Raw genomic sequence first — 15,749 nt, forward strand, 5'->3', positions numbered from 1 at the left:
GCACATATAAAATTGGATGGAATAAATACATAGAAGTGATTTGCAAAATCGTCTAGATTTTATTTATCATGTCTGATCACCACCAACAGATGGCAGTCTCTCCTCTCTCAAGATTCAAGATTAAAAATATAGAACTATATAGAAGCATAGAAACATTAACTATAAATATTTAAAAACAACAGGTATCTCTCTTTCTCTCTATCTATCAGTCTATCTGTATTTTAACCAATCAGATAAAATATCAAAAAATCGGTGTTATTCTTATGTAATAATTAGCCTACGTTACATAACGTACTAACAATGTTCGATGCGAGGACCTTAAAACAAAACAATATTAGAGACGAGGGCCTATTACGCACGTGACGACATCATTTTGAAGGGTCTGTAATGTAATATATATTTCATATGATGTTTCATTTGAAATTACTTTTATTGAAAATATTTCATATACATTATACGTTATAAAACTATTTGTTTTATATTTTATGTTTGTTTGGTGACCTATATTATATTTAATATTTTAGTGACTTGCATTGCGCAATATTAGCATATCAAAGGCGAGTGGGCGTGGTCGCGTACGGCTGTGAGATTCCGTTGTGCAGAACTTTCTTCCACATTCGTGGAGCTGAAAGTAATCACAAGACGACCACTGGAGACGATAATCCCGTGCTGAGGGTCCGAGAAGGTTTTTACACACTGTTTTTAAAGGATATGTCAAAACAAAATAACTTTACATCTGGTGGAGTTTTGCGTGTCTTTCGAGCTTACTGGACGTGACTAAATATTATAATGGGGCAGTATGCGGAATAGTGGATCTACTCCTTCATTGGATTTGGACATTATGTTTTTTACACGAAAACGAGTCGGGACTACATTACTATTTTAGTGGTTCTCATTTTATCCACGTTACACGCTTTTCCTGTGAATTGGTCTGTGCTTGTTTGCTATTTAAATGTTCACGTTTTCTGTTTAGGTCGCTGGGTCGTTAGTGTCATATTTCTGCAGCATTATTAACATGAAACATCTTCAGGTACATATTCTTTTGTTAGCTCTGTCATGGACACAAGCATTAGATTTAAAGTCATCCACTGTCTCACATTACACAGGGACACAGGAAGGACATGCACAAATTCAATCAAACAGTTTTGTCAAAACATACAGAAATGTACAATCTAATGGCAAGTTTTCAAGTTTTTCCAGCTTCGGGAACACCAACATATTAGGGAAGCCTCAGAATGACCAGAACATGGGCTCTATTCGAATTCCTACACGAAGGGTACAGAAAGGGAAAAGACCGATACCAAAAAAGAAGCCCAGTTTAACTAATAGTACATCTGCTCATGAGCCAAGTCCAGTTAGACAGACGCCTCAGTCTACACCGCTGGGTGTCTCCAATGCCACCAGCTCTATCAACATCCTGGCTGGTTTTGCTGGTAAAAACCGTGTGCTGGTCATTTCAGCCCCCAATGACTCGAATGGATATTACAGGTTAATGATAAACCTTCTGAAGCCTGGGGTGTACTGTGAGATGGCGGAGAGACACATGCAGCAGATTATAATGTTTCATGAAAAGGGGGAAAGGGGAGGCAAGGTGAGACGTATTAGCAACCAGGGATCTGTGGTTGAGGAGTCTCTGAATCCATCCCTGGTACCCCGGCTGATGGCCTTTTTAAAGCTGGAGGAAGGCAAGTTTGGGATGGTGCTACTAAGGAAGACCTTGCAAGTGGAAGAAAGATACCCATACCCCGTGCAGTTGGAGGCGATCTATGAAGTGATAGACCAGACACCTATGCGCAGACTGGAGAAGGCCAGGCAAAAGGACTTTGTGCAGAAGTGCAAAGTTGCAGGCGTCGAGGGGCAGGTGGTGCAATCTTTCGCCTCAAATACAGGTGGTTTGCAGACCCGGATGAACACAGCACTCAACCAGACAGCTCAAGCACAAATACCAACCACCATTGTTACCACTACAAAAAATACAACAGCGACAAAACGCACAAGAACGACTACTCTGAGAACTACAACCACAAAACCTCCGACTACCACTACTGTAGAAACCACAACATCCCCCACAACCACTTTTCCTTTAACAACAACAACTGCTTTAACCACAAACATACCAACCACAGAGAAGCAAGCAGATCCACACACAACAGTACATTGGACCACGGCTGAGCCAAACACATCCGAGTCAGTCCACCAGCCCTCACCACCAATCCTTTACAAGAGCACAGCAACTCCCTCTATCATCTCGGAAAAACATGTAGACCACACGGAAAAGACTACACAAGCATACAAACAGAGGCCTAAAAACAAACAGCCTGTGGTTAAAAAGGTATGGAGCGAGAAGGTTAGTCAGCACGCAAAGGAATATGACACACACAGACCCACTGCTAACAAACCAGGGAAAGATCGCATGACCACACAAAAGGGGAAAACCAAAGCTGACAATGCTGACAAGAAAAAAAAGACCAGTAAATCTGAAAAGCCATCGAAAAAGACGCCTGCAGGAAATGAAAGGCCAAAAGTTACAAAGGAGACAAATGGCAGTCTTCAAAATAAAAAGGCTGGAAAAAGGCCAAAAGTTTATGAAGAGAGGACTGCTATGGGTCAGCCAGTCGATCCCAAGAAATCTCTAGAAACCTTTCTGAGTTACTTTGAGAGGAGACGACGCCTCATAGTACGTATTGTATTGAAAAATAACAGTTTATAAAATCATTAAGCCACGAGCGCCTATATCCCAGGTGAAAAAGTAGTACACTTCCATAGTGTACTTAAAGTACTTTATTTTCGCACACTAATTTTGTACTTAATATACTAAAAATTAATCTTTAGTACTTCTTAAGATGTTCTAAAGATCATCTAAGTGTACGTCACTGTGCTATTTTGAAACACCATAAATACGACCTAAAATGTGCTAAAAATGTATTTAAAAAATGTATTTAGATAGTATGTTAAAAGTGCATTTTAGTTCATATTCATGGTGTCTCAAAATAGCACAGTAAAGTACACTTACACTTCTTAAGAAGTACTAAAGATGAATTTTTAGTATATTAAGTACAAAATTAGTGTGCGAAAATAAAGCACTTTTTTAAGTACACTATGGAAGTGTATTACTTTTTACCTGGGGGTTTTAATTAGATACAATCTAACTCCCTTACCCTTGATAAAATGACTAACTTTCCTTGTGGTAATATTGCTTTTATACGTCAATAGCAACCAATGTTCAAGTAATATATATATAGCTAATTTTCTAACACAATATTGTAAAATCTATGGTAACATGTGTGCCTTTTCCAATCATTATTTAGAGTCAGAATGTCCTGTTTTATTAATCCTGATATAGGTCAATACAAATACCATTTGTTATTATTGTTGTCTCATTCACAAGATAGCCTATACTGTGTTCCATTGTCTACGAGACAATGTCTTAAAACTAATTGGTCTTTTCTTTAATCTTGTCTGCAGGTAATTACTGCTCCAAATGAGCAGAATCATATGTACAGTGAGCAGAGAGATGAATACCTAGAGCAAGTGTGTAATATGGCCCTGCGAAAAATTTCCATCATAACCATTTTCGGGCCCCTCATGAACAGCACCATGAAGATTGATCACTATCAAACAGGTCAGTACTGCTAGTGGTCTTTGTTTGCCCATATCTATCAACCTCTTCTCATTGACTTTTTCTTTAACAGAACAGGATAAGCCTTTGCGTGGCCTGCCAGGCAATGACCTCATCAACCAGGAGCTCATCACCGCATTTCGAAAGCAGTTTGGGATGATAAATAATGATTTTAACATGTTGCTGACTGATTTTGACATGAAAGTCATGGTGTGTGGTAATGCACCTCAGATCGATAGTTCCTTGCATGATGTGAATGAAAAGTAAATCATGTTATCATTTTTGTACGTCACTATAACTGTCACTGGGGTGGTACGCTTTCAAAAACTGCAGCTTTGCACCTAAAGAGTTCATATTAGTACCTCAAAGGCAGTGGTGGCCGGTGACTTCTTTTTTCGAGGGTTCGTCACAATGTGTATGTAGCCCGTCATGTGGCACGTTAAGTGAACCTATGTGCATCACATGTCTTGTCAAGTGCCTGCTGCAGACGTGTCTAAAGGGTTTAGGATAAAAGAGACGCTTGCGTTTGCCAGATACTCGCATAATCTCATGCGTAATCAGAGTTTACTGTTAAGGGAGTGTCTTGCGTGTGTTTTGTGAACGTGACCGTCTCTTTTGTCATAAACGGTTTTGACGCGTGTGCGGCGGGCACTGATTTTGACGGGATACGTGATGCACATGGTTCACATGATGCAACAAACACATATTTTGAAAACAAGAGCAACACACATGACACTCCGAACACAATTCTTGAATTTGCGCCCCTCAGAGGAGCAGTCGCGGGCCGCCACTGCTCACAGGTACATATTGGTACCAAATGTATAGATATCTGTAAATGTTAACTTATGTATTTGGACCTTTTTAAAGGGTACTGCTACAGTGACAGCTTGGGATAATTTTTTTTACCTTTTTTACATGACTAAAATGTGTTTTTTGGTAATCAACATTATTATTGTTTATTAGTTATATTTTTGGTTTTTGTTCTCTCAACCATTTTTTTTCGGTATTATCACATTAAATCTATCTATCCCTCTTTCTACAGCAACGATACGAAGTCCCGATTGTCATGAAAGCGGTGTTTGACTACATTGACACGCTGTCAACCCGCATTAAAGAGGTGGAACAGCAGAGGAAGCTTGGCGTCATGTGCGGTAAAGAAGATAAATCAAGATCTTTAGAGAACTTTCTCTCTAGGTTTGTGATTTTGTTTTAATAAACAGTGCATAGTGTATTAAGAAAGAAAATGGTCATCCACATGCATTTTTGTTTCCATGTGTCTAAAGATTTCGTTGGAGGAGGAGACTGCTTGTAATATCTTCCCCTAGTGATGAAGAATGGGCTTTTCAACAACAAATTTACACCATTAACAGTCAAGCCTGCAACCTGGGTGAGGTCATTTGTGTTAATTTATAAATGCTATACAGAAATGGTGTTATACAGTAAGATATATATACATATGATATATGATGCAAAAGCAGTCTTTGTCAAAAATAAGTTAATGCTCTTGGCCCATATTATACGTTCTTTAAATACCTTTGCTTTAAATCCGCTTAATCACCGCCTCAGGTCATTCAGAAAAACGGTTTGTTGTCAGAATCCTTTTTAATGCGCATCAATTTTTCAGCAAAGTGCTCTACACTCTTAAAATGGCTGGGTTATTTTTTACCCATAATGCGGAAATATTGGACAGAGCACATCAATGGGTTAAAATTGACCCAACTCAACGATTATACCCCATGGTTTCATAACAACAACCCAACATTGGGTCATTTTTAACCCAGCATGTGTTCTGTCCAATAGAATATTTGCATCTTTAGTGATTTTGCAACTATTTACTATGTCTTGTCCATAGAAGTGGATCATTTTTAGGCTACGTTTACACGTACATTTCGTAATTTCCTGTTATTTTGCGGGTTTCTTTCAAATATAAAAGCGCTTAAGCATTTAGTTGTGTTCTAGGCGAAAAAAACAAGTCAGTGGCAAGTCAGTTCATGAAGAACACGACACAAACTTTTAAAAATTAAATTCACTTCTCAGAGGCACGGAGCTGTTCCTGAAACTGACGCTCTCCCCAAACTGAAATTAAACACAGTGTTTCGAGTTTTTCTCGTCTGTGTCATGTTGATATTAGGAAGCAAGGTAACGTGCACATGACGGCGAGAGAGGTGACCTGCTGCGCAATCGAGTTACCCCTTCCACTTCTGAATGTTTTACTGAGATTTCTAATCCCGTCCGAATTGACCATCAATATTACAGACGTCCTGTGGTAAAATTACATTACGCCATCTATAACCGTAAAACTAATCCCATCCGAATAGGGGTATAGTCTACTCATTTTATGTCTGACAACAGAACTGATAATATGTAAAAATAGCAATCAGTTGTGTTAAAATGCAATATAACGTGACAGATCAAAGAGTAGAAGTGAAACATATTTCAGGTGCCAACACTCGATCAAACGCAAACACGCGATGACGTCACATATATGCAAATTAGCGTGTGACGTCATCACCGCCACAAGTCTCTCAAAATCCTGTGGGAAACACTGAACGTGGGCGGCTATTTTCATAAACGGACATTTCAACCTCTTCGGTTTCAAAAATAATATTGTGCACACATGTCAGTTTTCAGAAAAGTGTTCATTTACACGTACCCGTGCATATATGCCGTCAAGAGAAGCTCATTCCCACGTAAGCCAATCACCGGCAGCGCTGGTGGTGACGCGGACTGGTTCTTCGTGTTGGAGGGACCAGTTGTTGCAGTAGGTGTTCGATGATGTCAAAGTACCGCGAGAGCGATTCGAAATTAGAAATCTACGTGTGATTTTTCAACTCGCTATCCCGGTATGTTGTCATCATCCGTCTCTGTCGGTTCTTGCAGCGCCGCATGAAGTCGAACACGCGTAAAATTGCTGACCTTCGAGCACTCGTCTCTGCTCCTGTTTGCAAATACAAACACACGAAACGAGTTTGCACGAACATAAATGTGATCATGGAAGCGTTCAGAGTAGCAGTCACATGTAAACATAGGTCACACTTTTGATGTAACGTTAGGTGCAAGCTCTGGCGCATACTGTGACGTTGGCTGCCGAAAGATCCGTTTGTCTCAATGTGCAAACGAAGGTTTTCAAAATATCCACTTTGGCCACTTTGGAGTTTTTAGAAAGAATCAGTTTCAGAGGCGGAATCTACATTTACGTGTAAACGAAGGGCACAAACGAATGTAAATGTCTCAGTTTTTCAAAATGAAAAACTGAGTGTAAACATAGCTTTAGACGTGGAGGTTTTTGACAAAAAGCAAAGTGGTTTTGCAGTGAAAGACAGTCAAAATTGACTTTAAATTATTGACTAATAACCTTTAGATTGCCATTATTGAATTTAAACATCAGAGTCATAAAAAAGCTAATTAACAAAAAAACATGTCATGATGCATCTCAGATGGCGTCTCATATGTTTATGTATGGATTTCATAAATGCATATGTACTGTATTTATCTATTTCATAATAACACACATTTTTTGTATATACAGTATTATAAACATAGGACACATATTACTGCAAGAATCTTAAATATCTGTTATTGACAGCATTGTATTCAACTGTGGTGATTATTATCTGGATCAGGTTTTGTCGTATTGCCTTGCACTGCTTGCTCTTAGACATATGCTACAATCTCTCTTGCAACATAGGCAGTTTTATTTAGAGCGTTGATTTGTTGTGACACTGGGTAGGACACTGTTTGGAGGAGTATGACCTTATAGCTGCCTGGATTTGTTTTAAAGCTGCAGTTTAAGTATCCTTGTCCGATCCAGTGTCCTTAACACAACAAATTTGTATGAGCAGCATATTGCAGTTCACTATAAACCACCCTCTAAAATGACCATTAGAGAAAGATTTAGGTATTAGGTACATGCTTTCTTGATTTGATCTCGAAATAATAATGTTGGCTTACATCTTGACTTGCTATTATTTACATCCTGTTTCAAAGTCTTCCCACACAAGCTTCTGTACTCTATTTCAACTACAACATATTTACAACATGTTTACACTAACCATGCTTTCATGATGGTTAGGCCAGATCCCAAATTCCTCTGATGAATGACATGTCCTTACTCCTTTTTGTTGGCTATTTTGGAGGAAGGAACATTCTCTGGAATTCTTTTCCACATTCTTTAGAGTCCAGGAGGACCTGTGGAGGTTTGGGTCTTGCATAGCAATCCAACAGAGACCGCTTCTTTTCTGGGGCATGACAACTTGATTGATGCCCTCATAAAAGAAAGAGGACATCTCTTTAAAACTCATAGCATGAGTAAGGCTGAGCTGGCAAAAGGCTGAGCTGGAAAATCTTGTATGTTTGGACATATTGATTAGTTTTAGCTTTGAAAAGAAACCTTTTTTTTCCTAATTCACAGGGCTGCGTCACGTATCTGTACTGAAACTTTTTGGGAGAACCCTTCATGACATAAGTGGAGTCCTGGAGCTCTATCCCATAAATGGTAAGATTTAGGGCTGTTGATTGATCAGAGGTTTGAAATAAAGTAATTACATATGTCCCCTAGTAATTAAATTACAGATTTTCTCAATTGCTAAAACACTAAAACCCATTGGCTGAACAAAGTTCTCAGTTGCCTGAACTCATTTAGCTAATTGTGCAGTCTGATGTCAATACCTTACACCATTTCACATGGTAAAACACAATTTGCAGATCTTATTTAGACTTTTTAGCAAAACACATTTTCAAAACACATTCTGCACTCTAATGCACACGTCATCCATACTGGTAAACGCAAGTGACAACAATCAAATACAAATAGAGAACACATATCATTGATTGAACACAACCACTCAAAATAGATTTAACCTGTTTCAAATGATGTGACAACCAATATAAGCCAGTTCATTGTTGTATAGCACAGTGCATTGTAGGCTGTATACTGTACAATAAACAATACATTGTATGCATTGTATACTGACTGCTCAATAGATTTTGACTGGTTGCAGGTTCATATCAACCAAGAACAGAATTACAGTATTACAAAAACAAAGGACAAAGTTTGTGAGATGCAAGGTACAGTTCTGTAAAAATAGGGGTACAAGGAGGTGGAAGAACAAAGAAATTGCAGAGTAGTAATTTCTGATCAATTTTGAGCTACTATGATAGAACATGTTTTCGTTTATCAAAAGACAATGACGGAAAAATATGAAATTTGTTTTGAGATAACAGTTTTTCTCAGTCACATTTCTCGAATCATTCTTAAAATTTGCTAAATAATGCGTGCATTTCTAAGAACACTTCATCATGGATGTCCTGCAAAAGCCTCTTTACACGCATAACATCTTTAGGTTATAATAACTTAAAAAATTTGAATCCATAATTTGATTTATTATAAAAACTGAAAATTTTTTCCACAAAATGCAATAAATCCAAAGTTTTTTATCAAAATACTATAAATCTATAGCCTTGGTTTCCCCATGCTGCCTTGCGCGCAAATTTATTCACCCTGCAAGTCTAGCTATGGCCCTTTTTTGCCCCTGAAATAGGGAATCAATCACAGAACGGGGAGGGGGCAGCAAGACGATGACGATGTCTATGCGACACACCGAAGCAGTTTTTTTATTTGTTATAACCACAGATATGTATAAAGGCTAGATGTGTTACGCCGGAGTCTCTGACATCATCACCTGGCTTCCAACTTACCACAGGCAGCTCGCTCACTCATAGCATTGAGTTTACTGGTGCAGGTACTTTTAAATGACCATAACTTGCTCGGTTTTCTGCAGATTGTCAAATGGTTTGGTTTCTTACAAACGTTATTAACTTGGCTATAATTCTGGATGCTTTAACTTGTTTCATGATTTTTTTATAGTATAAGTATGCAGTGTCATAGGTACATCTTTGCCATTTATAACAAACCAAACCATTTGAATATCGGTAAAAAAATTGTGGTCATTTGAAGGTACCTGCACCATTGAGGCTCGGTGCTGCGAGTGAGCGAGCTGCCTGTGGTAAAGATGGCCACCAAATGCCCCAACCGCAGACGTTCCAATCAATTGGTCAGCAGCGCGGGCAAGACATATAGCCTTTATACATATATATGGTTATAACACGGCAACAGACAGTGTTCTAAGTAGTTTTGAACGCAAGTTTATTTAAAAAGAGCAACTTTTGGCGTTAAACAATTTAATATCCAAGAAGGATGTTTGGATATGGCAAGACATGATAACCACAGAGTTTTATAGGACCAACCTGCAGGCATCGTCGTCGACGAAGTACATTTAACTTATAAATGGTAAGTGGTATTTATAAATATCATGTTGTCATTATTGTCACAGTGCCACTAAAATGTGTTGCTTTTCAATACAATATACAGCTACCGGTTTAGTTGCATAGCTTTCAGCTGTGTGCACACAAACTGATAAAAGTCGTTTACATTTGAATTGATGTCGCTCTACATATCTGGTATAATTGAAATGATTGGCTATGAGCTACATACAGACGCATTTGATAGACATTTGAGTAAAATAATGGAAAGTTTTTCATAAGATCTCCTGGGGTCAGTGTGTTAGCATGACAGAAGCTTGATGCTGTCATGTGAGAACAAGCAACAGCCGGCATTTTTCCTTTGCACGAGTGCCTCTCACGTAAATTAACGTTATTCGATTTTGATGGCTTACATTTCTTCCCCACCACATATTTATCAATGCCATCAAAAGTATTATTTTGTTTTTGTTGGTTTGTTGATCACGAAGTACAAAGTAGATGAGGAAAACTAGGATTTTATCAATTCGGTTCACATCCATAGAAAACATGCTTCATGCTTACAGTAACAGATTATGACACAAAGGTCAACAATTTTGCATGACATGCCTTGTACGATGAACTAACTCCTAAATGTTTTGAGGTGTAGGCCTGGGTGATTCTCACGAAAACTTGGTTTTAAAAATGTCAAGCATGAAAATTTTTAAATTGCTTAAATTTACTTTTTTTCCCACCAGACATTGAAAAACAAAGTCTGGAGTAAATGGGAACATTAATTTAAAAACTTTTACTTATCATTTAACACTTTTTGTAACATAATTAAAAAAATTAGTCCTAAAAAATCTCATTACCGCAACAGTCAGAAAACATCAACACTGACATATTTTCAAAATGACATGACAAACCTGAAAGAACATAATTTGGAGATTCTGCACATGCATTTAAAATCAAAGTATTATGCTTCTATTAATTAAATTAACATTTAATAAGCATCTGTTGCGGTAATGATAATCAAAATGTCGTGTAAGCATTTTGACAAGACAATATTTCAAATTAACTGTAAAAAAATGATCTTACCTGGTAGCCATCTTGAAGTAACTGGTCCATGTGCTTGGTCACTCAAAATCAAACTTTATATTAAAATTCTGTATGTGTGCTTAAACTGTTCTCAAAAAGTGTTGCAGAAGATGAGAACATCAGGCATGGACACATCATTTTCCTAATTTTTCTTCATTATTATTATACATAAATATTCAGTAAATATTTTTTCTGTCATCTAAAGTAGTCTAGCAAAACATCCATTTATTTTTTTCTTAATATTTTTGTGTTAATTTGATTAAATTACAACATAACGCATGTTCAAACACAGCCGGACACATTGCGGTAATGAGAATTTCAGCAGAATATGAGATAAAACTTACAATTATAAATTCTTATGTTGAAATCACACATTGTGCAAGGTAGAACACAGTATTGTGTTAATTCTGATGCTTTTTAATGTTACTATATTACACATTTTAAAGGTCACATATTTTTAGGCTTTCTAGAGTTTTATTTTAGGTTATGATGTCCTTAAGAATATATATTTGCTGTTTAAGTACCAAAAACAATCTCTATATATTTTTACAGCTCCTCTTTCAGGAGCTCTGCTAAAAACAGGTCATTTTGGCCTGTAATAAGTCAAATTCATGAGCCTATCTTCTGATAGGCCTGTTTTTATGAGTGAAATACGCAGTTGAAATAAAGTTACCCATGGAATAAAACTAAATGTTAGTTTCTGGACACTCAATGTTAGGTTAGTAAACCAACAGACACAGAGACTAAGAGATTTTAACCTTACCATGTTTAACTCATTAAACAAACAGACACCAACAGGGCTTGTGTCTCTAACTTAAGAATACAAACAACGTCTGATTTCCAACAGATATTCTATCAAAACCGGTGGCTGCCAAAGACTTTAACGTTACAAAACAACACTTTAGCATCTAGTTAGCAAACACATTAGCGTTGCATAACTGTTTACAACATATCATTTCAGTTTTCTCTTGCTCCATTATGTATTTTAAAAGTTAGGACTGCTGATAATTGCATGCGATTGTCTCGTGCATCTCTTCAGTAAAGCCGGTTCATTGATTAGTAGTAAATCGCCATCAGCTGCTCCCAGAAGCGGCAACCGGCAGCCGGTTCTGAGAGCAGGTGATGCCGCTCCACTACTAACGACGAGATTCGCGTGACAATCGCGTGCAAGTTATCGTGCAGCCCTGCTTGATATGTGTTTACTTACGGGTTGTGGATTTAAGGTCGGATCCAACAAAGTAAGGACTGCAACATCTTTGATGAGTAGATTCCTGGACAAACCAGCACTGAACTGCCACATCGAAGCAGTCACTTGTGAAATGTTTAGATCAGACGGCTAAAGTTGAACTTATTGTTGAGGAATTTCTATTTAAATGAATATTAGCCATTGTTCTCGTATATTAATGTTTTCAGAAGCCTTTGCAATGATTTAGTTTCCTGACATCCATCAATTGAACAGCATTTTCTCACGTGGTGTAATATAACTTAGGAGTTTGTTTAGGAACAAGGGGGTGGGGCAGTGGACGGTGAACAGTGCTTGGGGTGGAGACTGAAGGCGGCGACTGTCTCACGGTGACGTAGCAAATTCACGGAATTACAAACGAACTGTTTTAACTCACAGCTACTTCAAGCAGGCTGTGTGAATTTGACTCTTAAATGACTGTTTTGAAACTTATATGGTACTTACATAGCCCCTAGACCTCAGTTATCATGAAAAAAGCCACAAAATTTCAGTTTTGACCATATGTGACCTTTAAAGCTAAAATCATTAGTGCCGTGGTGTTTCAATGGTTTCGTGAGAATCACCCGGCTATTCAACAGAATCCAGTATAATGTATTTTCATGAAAATTAAATTGAAAATGTAGGAAAAACAGCAGACAATTGCACATAATCGTCTGCTTGATTGTATCAAAGCATTTGCAATTTGTCCAAAACAATAAGAATTTTATTTTATTTTGTGCACAACTGGCAACTGGGTTTTAAAAAAAATATTTCTAAGAAATGCTCCAAACTGACTGTAAAAATGTACTTCTCCCTGAGAACTATATGTTTTGGTGTATTGTTTACTGACTGTTTGATAGTGTATATAATTTTGATCACTTTGTTTCTGTTTTGAGAGCAGTGTTTGATTTTGAACACAGGAAGAACTGTTTTGAGAGAGAGCAGTGTTTCATTTTGAAAACAGGTAAAAAGTAACATTAATAAGTGTCTAAATAGATGGTTTCACATACCAACTAACTAGTAACTAAAACAGTGGTGTGATAAGTAAAAAACCTTAGGAGAAACCAGGTTTGACTAAGAGGAAAGTTCATCTTTGGCTACACAGAGTGAACAATGTCAGTGCTAATTAAGTTATTTTAGATTGCAGTCATATATTAGTTTCATAAGATGATATAAAATGATAGAAGTTTTGATAAGAAAATTCCCAAAACATTACACCATTGTAGGAGACTAAACATTACAAACATTGGCATTAACTATACATTACAAAATGTGGCTTCAGCAACTGTGGCCTAATAGTCCACAGCAATCCATTAAGTCACATTTTTAAGACACGCTTCCCATGTTCTGTCACTGTTCTACATGGTAAAATTCCATATTTGTGACCCTGTCTGTGAAATCCATAGTCTTTCATAAAATGACTTTAGTTAATGACTAACTGCTGTTTCTCATTAATAGTCTAGTGCACTTCCTTTAATGTTTAGATCACTTTATTATTTGTATGAAAAACATGTGAGGGAACAAACTATGGTCTGTACTGCAGGTAGTGCATCAGTGGACCGTGAGGACCTGTCAGCCTCTTTGGTGCAGGACATCAGAAATTACTTCCAGATCAGCCAAGAATATTTCTCCATGCTGCTTGTTGGGAAAGATGGCAATGTGAAATCTTGGTACCCCTCCCCTATGTGGTCAATGTCAATCATTTACGAGCTGATCGACTCTATGCAGCTTCGCAGGCAGGAAATGGCCATCCAGCTGTCTCTCGGCATGCGTTGCCCTGATGACGACCACAGTCATCATGATAGTTATCATCGTGGGTATGACTATTAGAAATAGAGGAAAAGCATGTCTATGAACTTGTGCACTGCCTAACAATGTGAAACACAATAGTTGAAAGGTCTGAAAATCGTGTTTTGCCTTAGAAATATTAAGTAGATTGTTTTTCTTACTCAGCAGCCCTGTGTAGACCTCTCACTCTTGATATTTACATTTGCTCTGATCAATAAGTATATTGTTTTAAATTTTTGTTATTGAAGTTGTATTTATTTTACAAGTAACTTGAATATCATTGCATGTCAATATTATGTTAGTTAAACATCTTTAAATTGTTAGTTAAACAACAATATGTGTTATTATAGTTGTATTTTGACAAACTAATTAGTTTGAGAAAAACCTGAATTTATGTATACATTATAAAACATATTCTGATATATTGTTTGTATTAGCCAGTTAAATTTTACCGCCCCCTGCCTGACATACATTTTTGCAGCGAAACCAACGGAATTTATATAGAATGTATGGCATATATTTTTCATACATTATATAATGACCCAGATGACTTGCAAAACATATATAAATAAACAATCAGAATTATAAAAATGTTTTATTAAATGTTTTTATTTCCATGGTTTTTACTTCTCTATCAAAAAACTCTACAGTAGTCAAAGAAAAACAATGAAGTGCAGTGCTACAGAACACACTACAGTTCTGATTTTGTGTCCAACAACTTGAATCACACAACATACAAAATAAATAAAGTTTAGGGGACATTCTGAAATGGCCACACACAGTACTCACACACCTCTGTTTTGGTCTCAAGTTCCCAAAGTACCATCAAATGAACCGTTACCAGTGATTATAAACATGAATAAAGGACACCTTTGCTATAATGCTGGCAATTGTGATTTCATTTCTACAATCAAACATTTTCTAGCATTTTCATTTCAAAAAGTCAATTTTGCCTGTAAAATGTACACTTCAAATGAAGTCTGATTTGCAAGATATCATTGTGAAAGTTAAATTTTACTTTAGATATTTTAAGCATGGCATAGCCATAAAAGTAATACTAAGCCACTTTCCCCTGAAACATTTCTTCAAAAGGAATAGGTTGCGGTGATTGTAACAGAATTAGATACAGTGCACAGTTCTTTATACACTCTAAAAAACAAACGGTGCTATATAGCACCAAAACAGTTTCTTTGGATCGTAACGATAGAAGAACCATTTTTAGTGCCATATAGCACCGGTGAAGAACCAGTGAAGCACCAGTGAAGCACCTGTGTAGAACCATATAGTGCTATGTAGAACCATATGTGGTGCTATATGGCCCCTATATGGTTCTACACTGGTGCTTCACTGGTTCTTCACTGGTTCTTCACTGGTTCTTCACTGTTGCTTTATGGCACTGGAATGGTTCTTCTATCGTTGAGATGCAGGGCAATTGTTTTGGTGCTATATAGAACCGTTTGTTTTTTATGAATAGGAAAACATTGCCCTGAACAAATGTATTTTCAGATTTTTAGGCATAATCACGAAAGTGTATTATCGTGATATTTACACTGTGCAATTATTGTTTTATATATATATATATATATATATATATATATATATATATATATATATATATATATATATATATATATATATATATATATATATATATATATATATATATATATATATATATAAAATCCAAGTAGTATTGACCCAATTAAATAAAAACCATTACATATACCACAAATGTGGCATACTTTGCATTAAACTGGTGTCCCATGACATTAAGCTTGAGTCATT

At 36.8% G+C, this 15,749-nt stretch overlaps 1 protein-coding gene across 1 annotated transcript; it reads left to right on the top strand.

Annotated features, from left to right (window-relative positions):
• Positions 1-383: 383 nt before the first annotated feature.
• On the top strand, positions 384-14,829 carry ccdc80l1 (coiled-coil domain containing 80 like 1). Its single transcript, XM_055213124.2, has 7 exons — positions 384-2,677; positions 3,466-3,622; positions 3,693-3,829; positions 4,662-4,813; positions 4,903-5,006; positions 8,031-8,114; positions 13,720-14,829. Exons 1-7 carry the CDS (start codon positions 1,016-1,018, stop codon positions 14,004-14,006), a joined length of 2,583 nt encoding a protein of 860 aa, XP_055069099.2. The 5' UTR covers positions 384-1,015; the 3' UTR covers positions 14,007-14,829.
• Positions 14,830-15,749: the final 920 nt, after the last annotated feature.

This window comes from Misgurnus anguillicaudatus, chromosome 8 (genome assembly GCF_027580225.2).
Source record: "Misgurnus anguillicaudatus chromosome 8, ASM2758022v2, whole genome shotgun sequence".
Lineage (NCBI taxonomy): Eukaryota > Metazoa > Chordata > Actinopteri > Cypriniformes > Cobitidae > Misgurnus > Misgurnus anguillicaudatus.

What these genes read in the sequence shown, in the direction of transcription:
- ccdc80l1 (XM_055213124.2), top strand. Translation starts at nt 1,016, where the DNA reads ATGAAACATCTTCAGGTACATATTCTTTTGTTAGCTCTGTCATGGACA. An exon ending in TTAGAGAACTTTCTCTCTAG is followed by an intron (nt 4,814 to 4,902) that starts GTTTGTGATTTT and finishes ATGTGTCTAAAG; the next exon opens with ATTTCGTTGGAGGAGGAGAC. An exon ending in CAGTCAAGCCTGCAACCTGG is followed by an intron (nt 5,007 to 8,030) that starts GTGAGGTCATTT and finishes CCTAATTCACAG; the next exon opens with GGCTGCGTCACGTATCTGTA.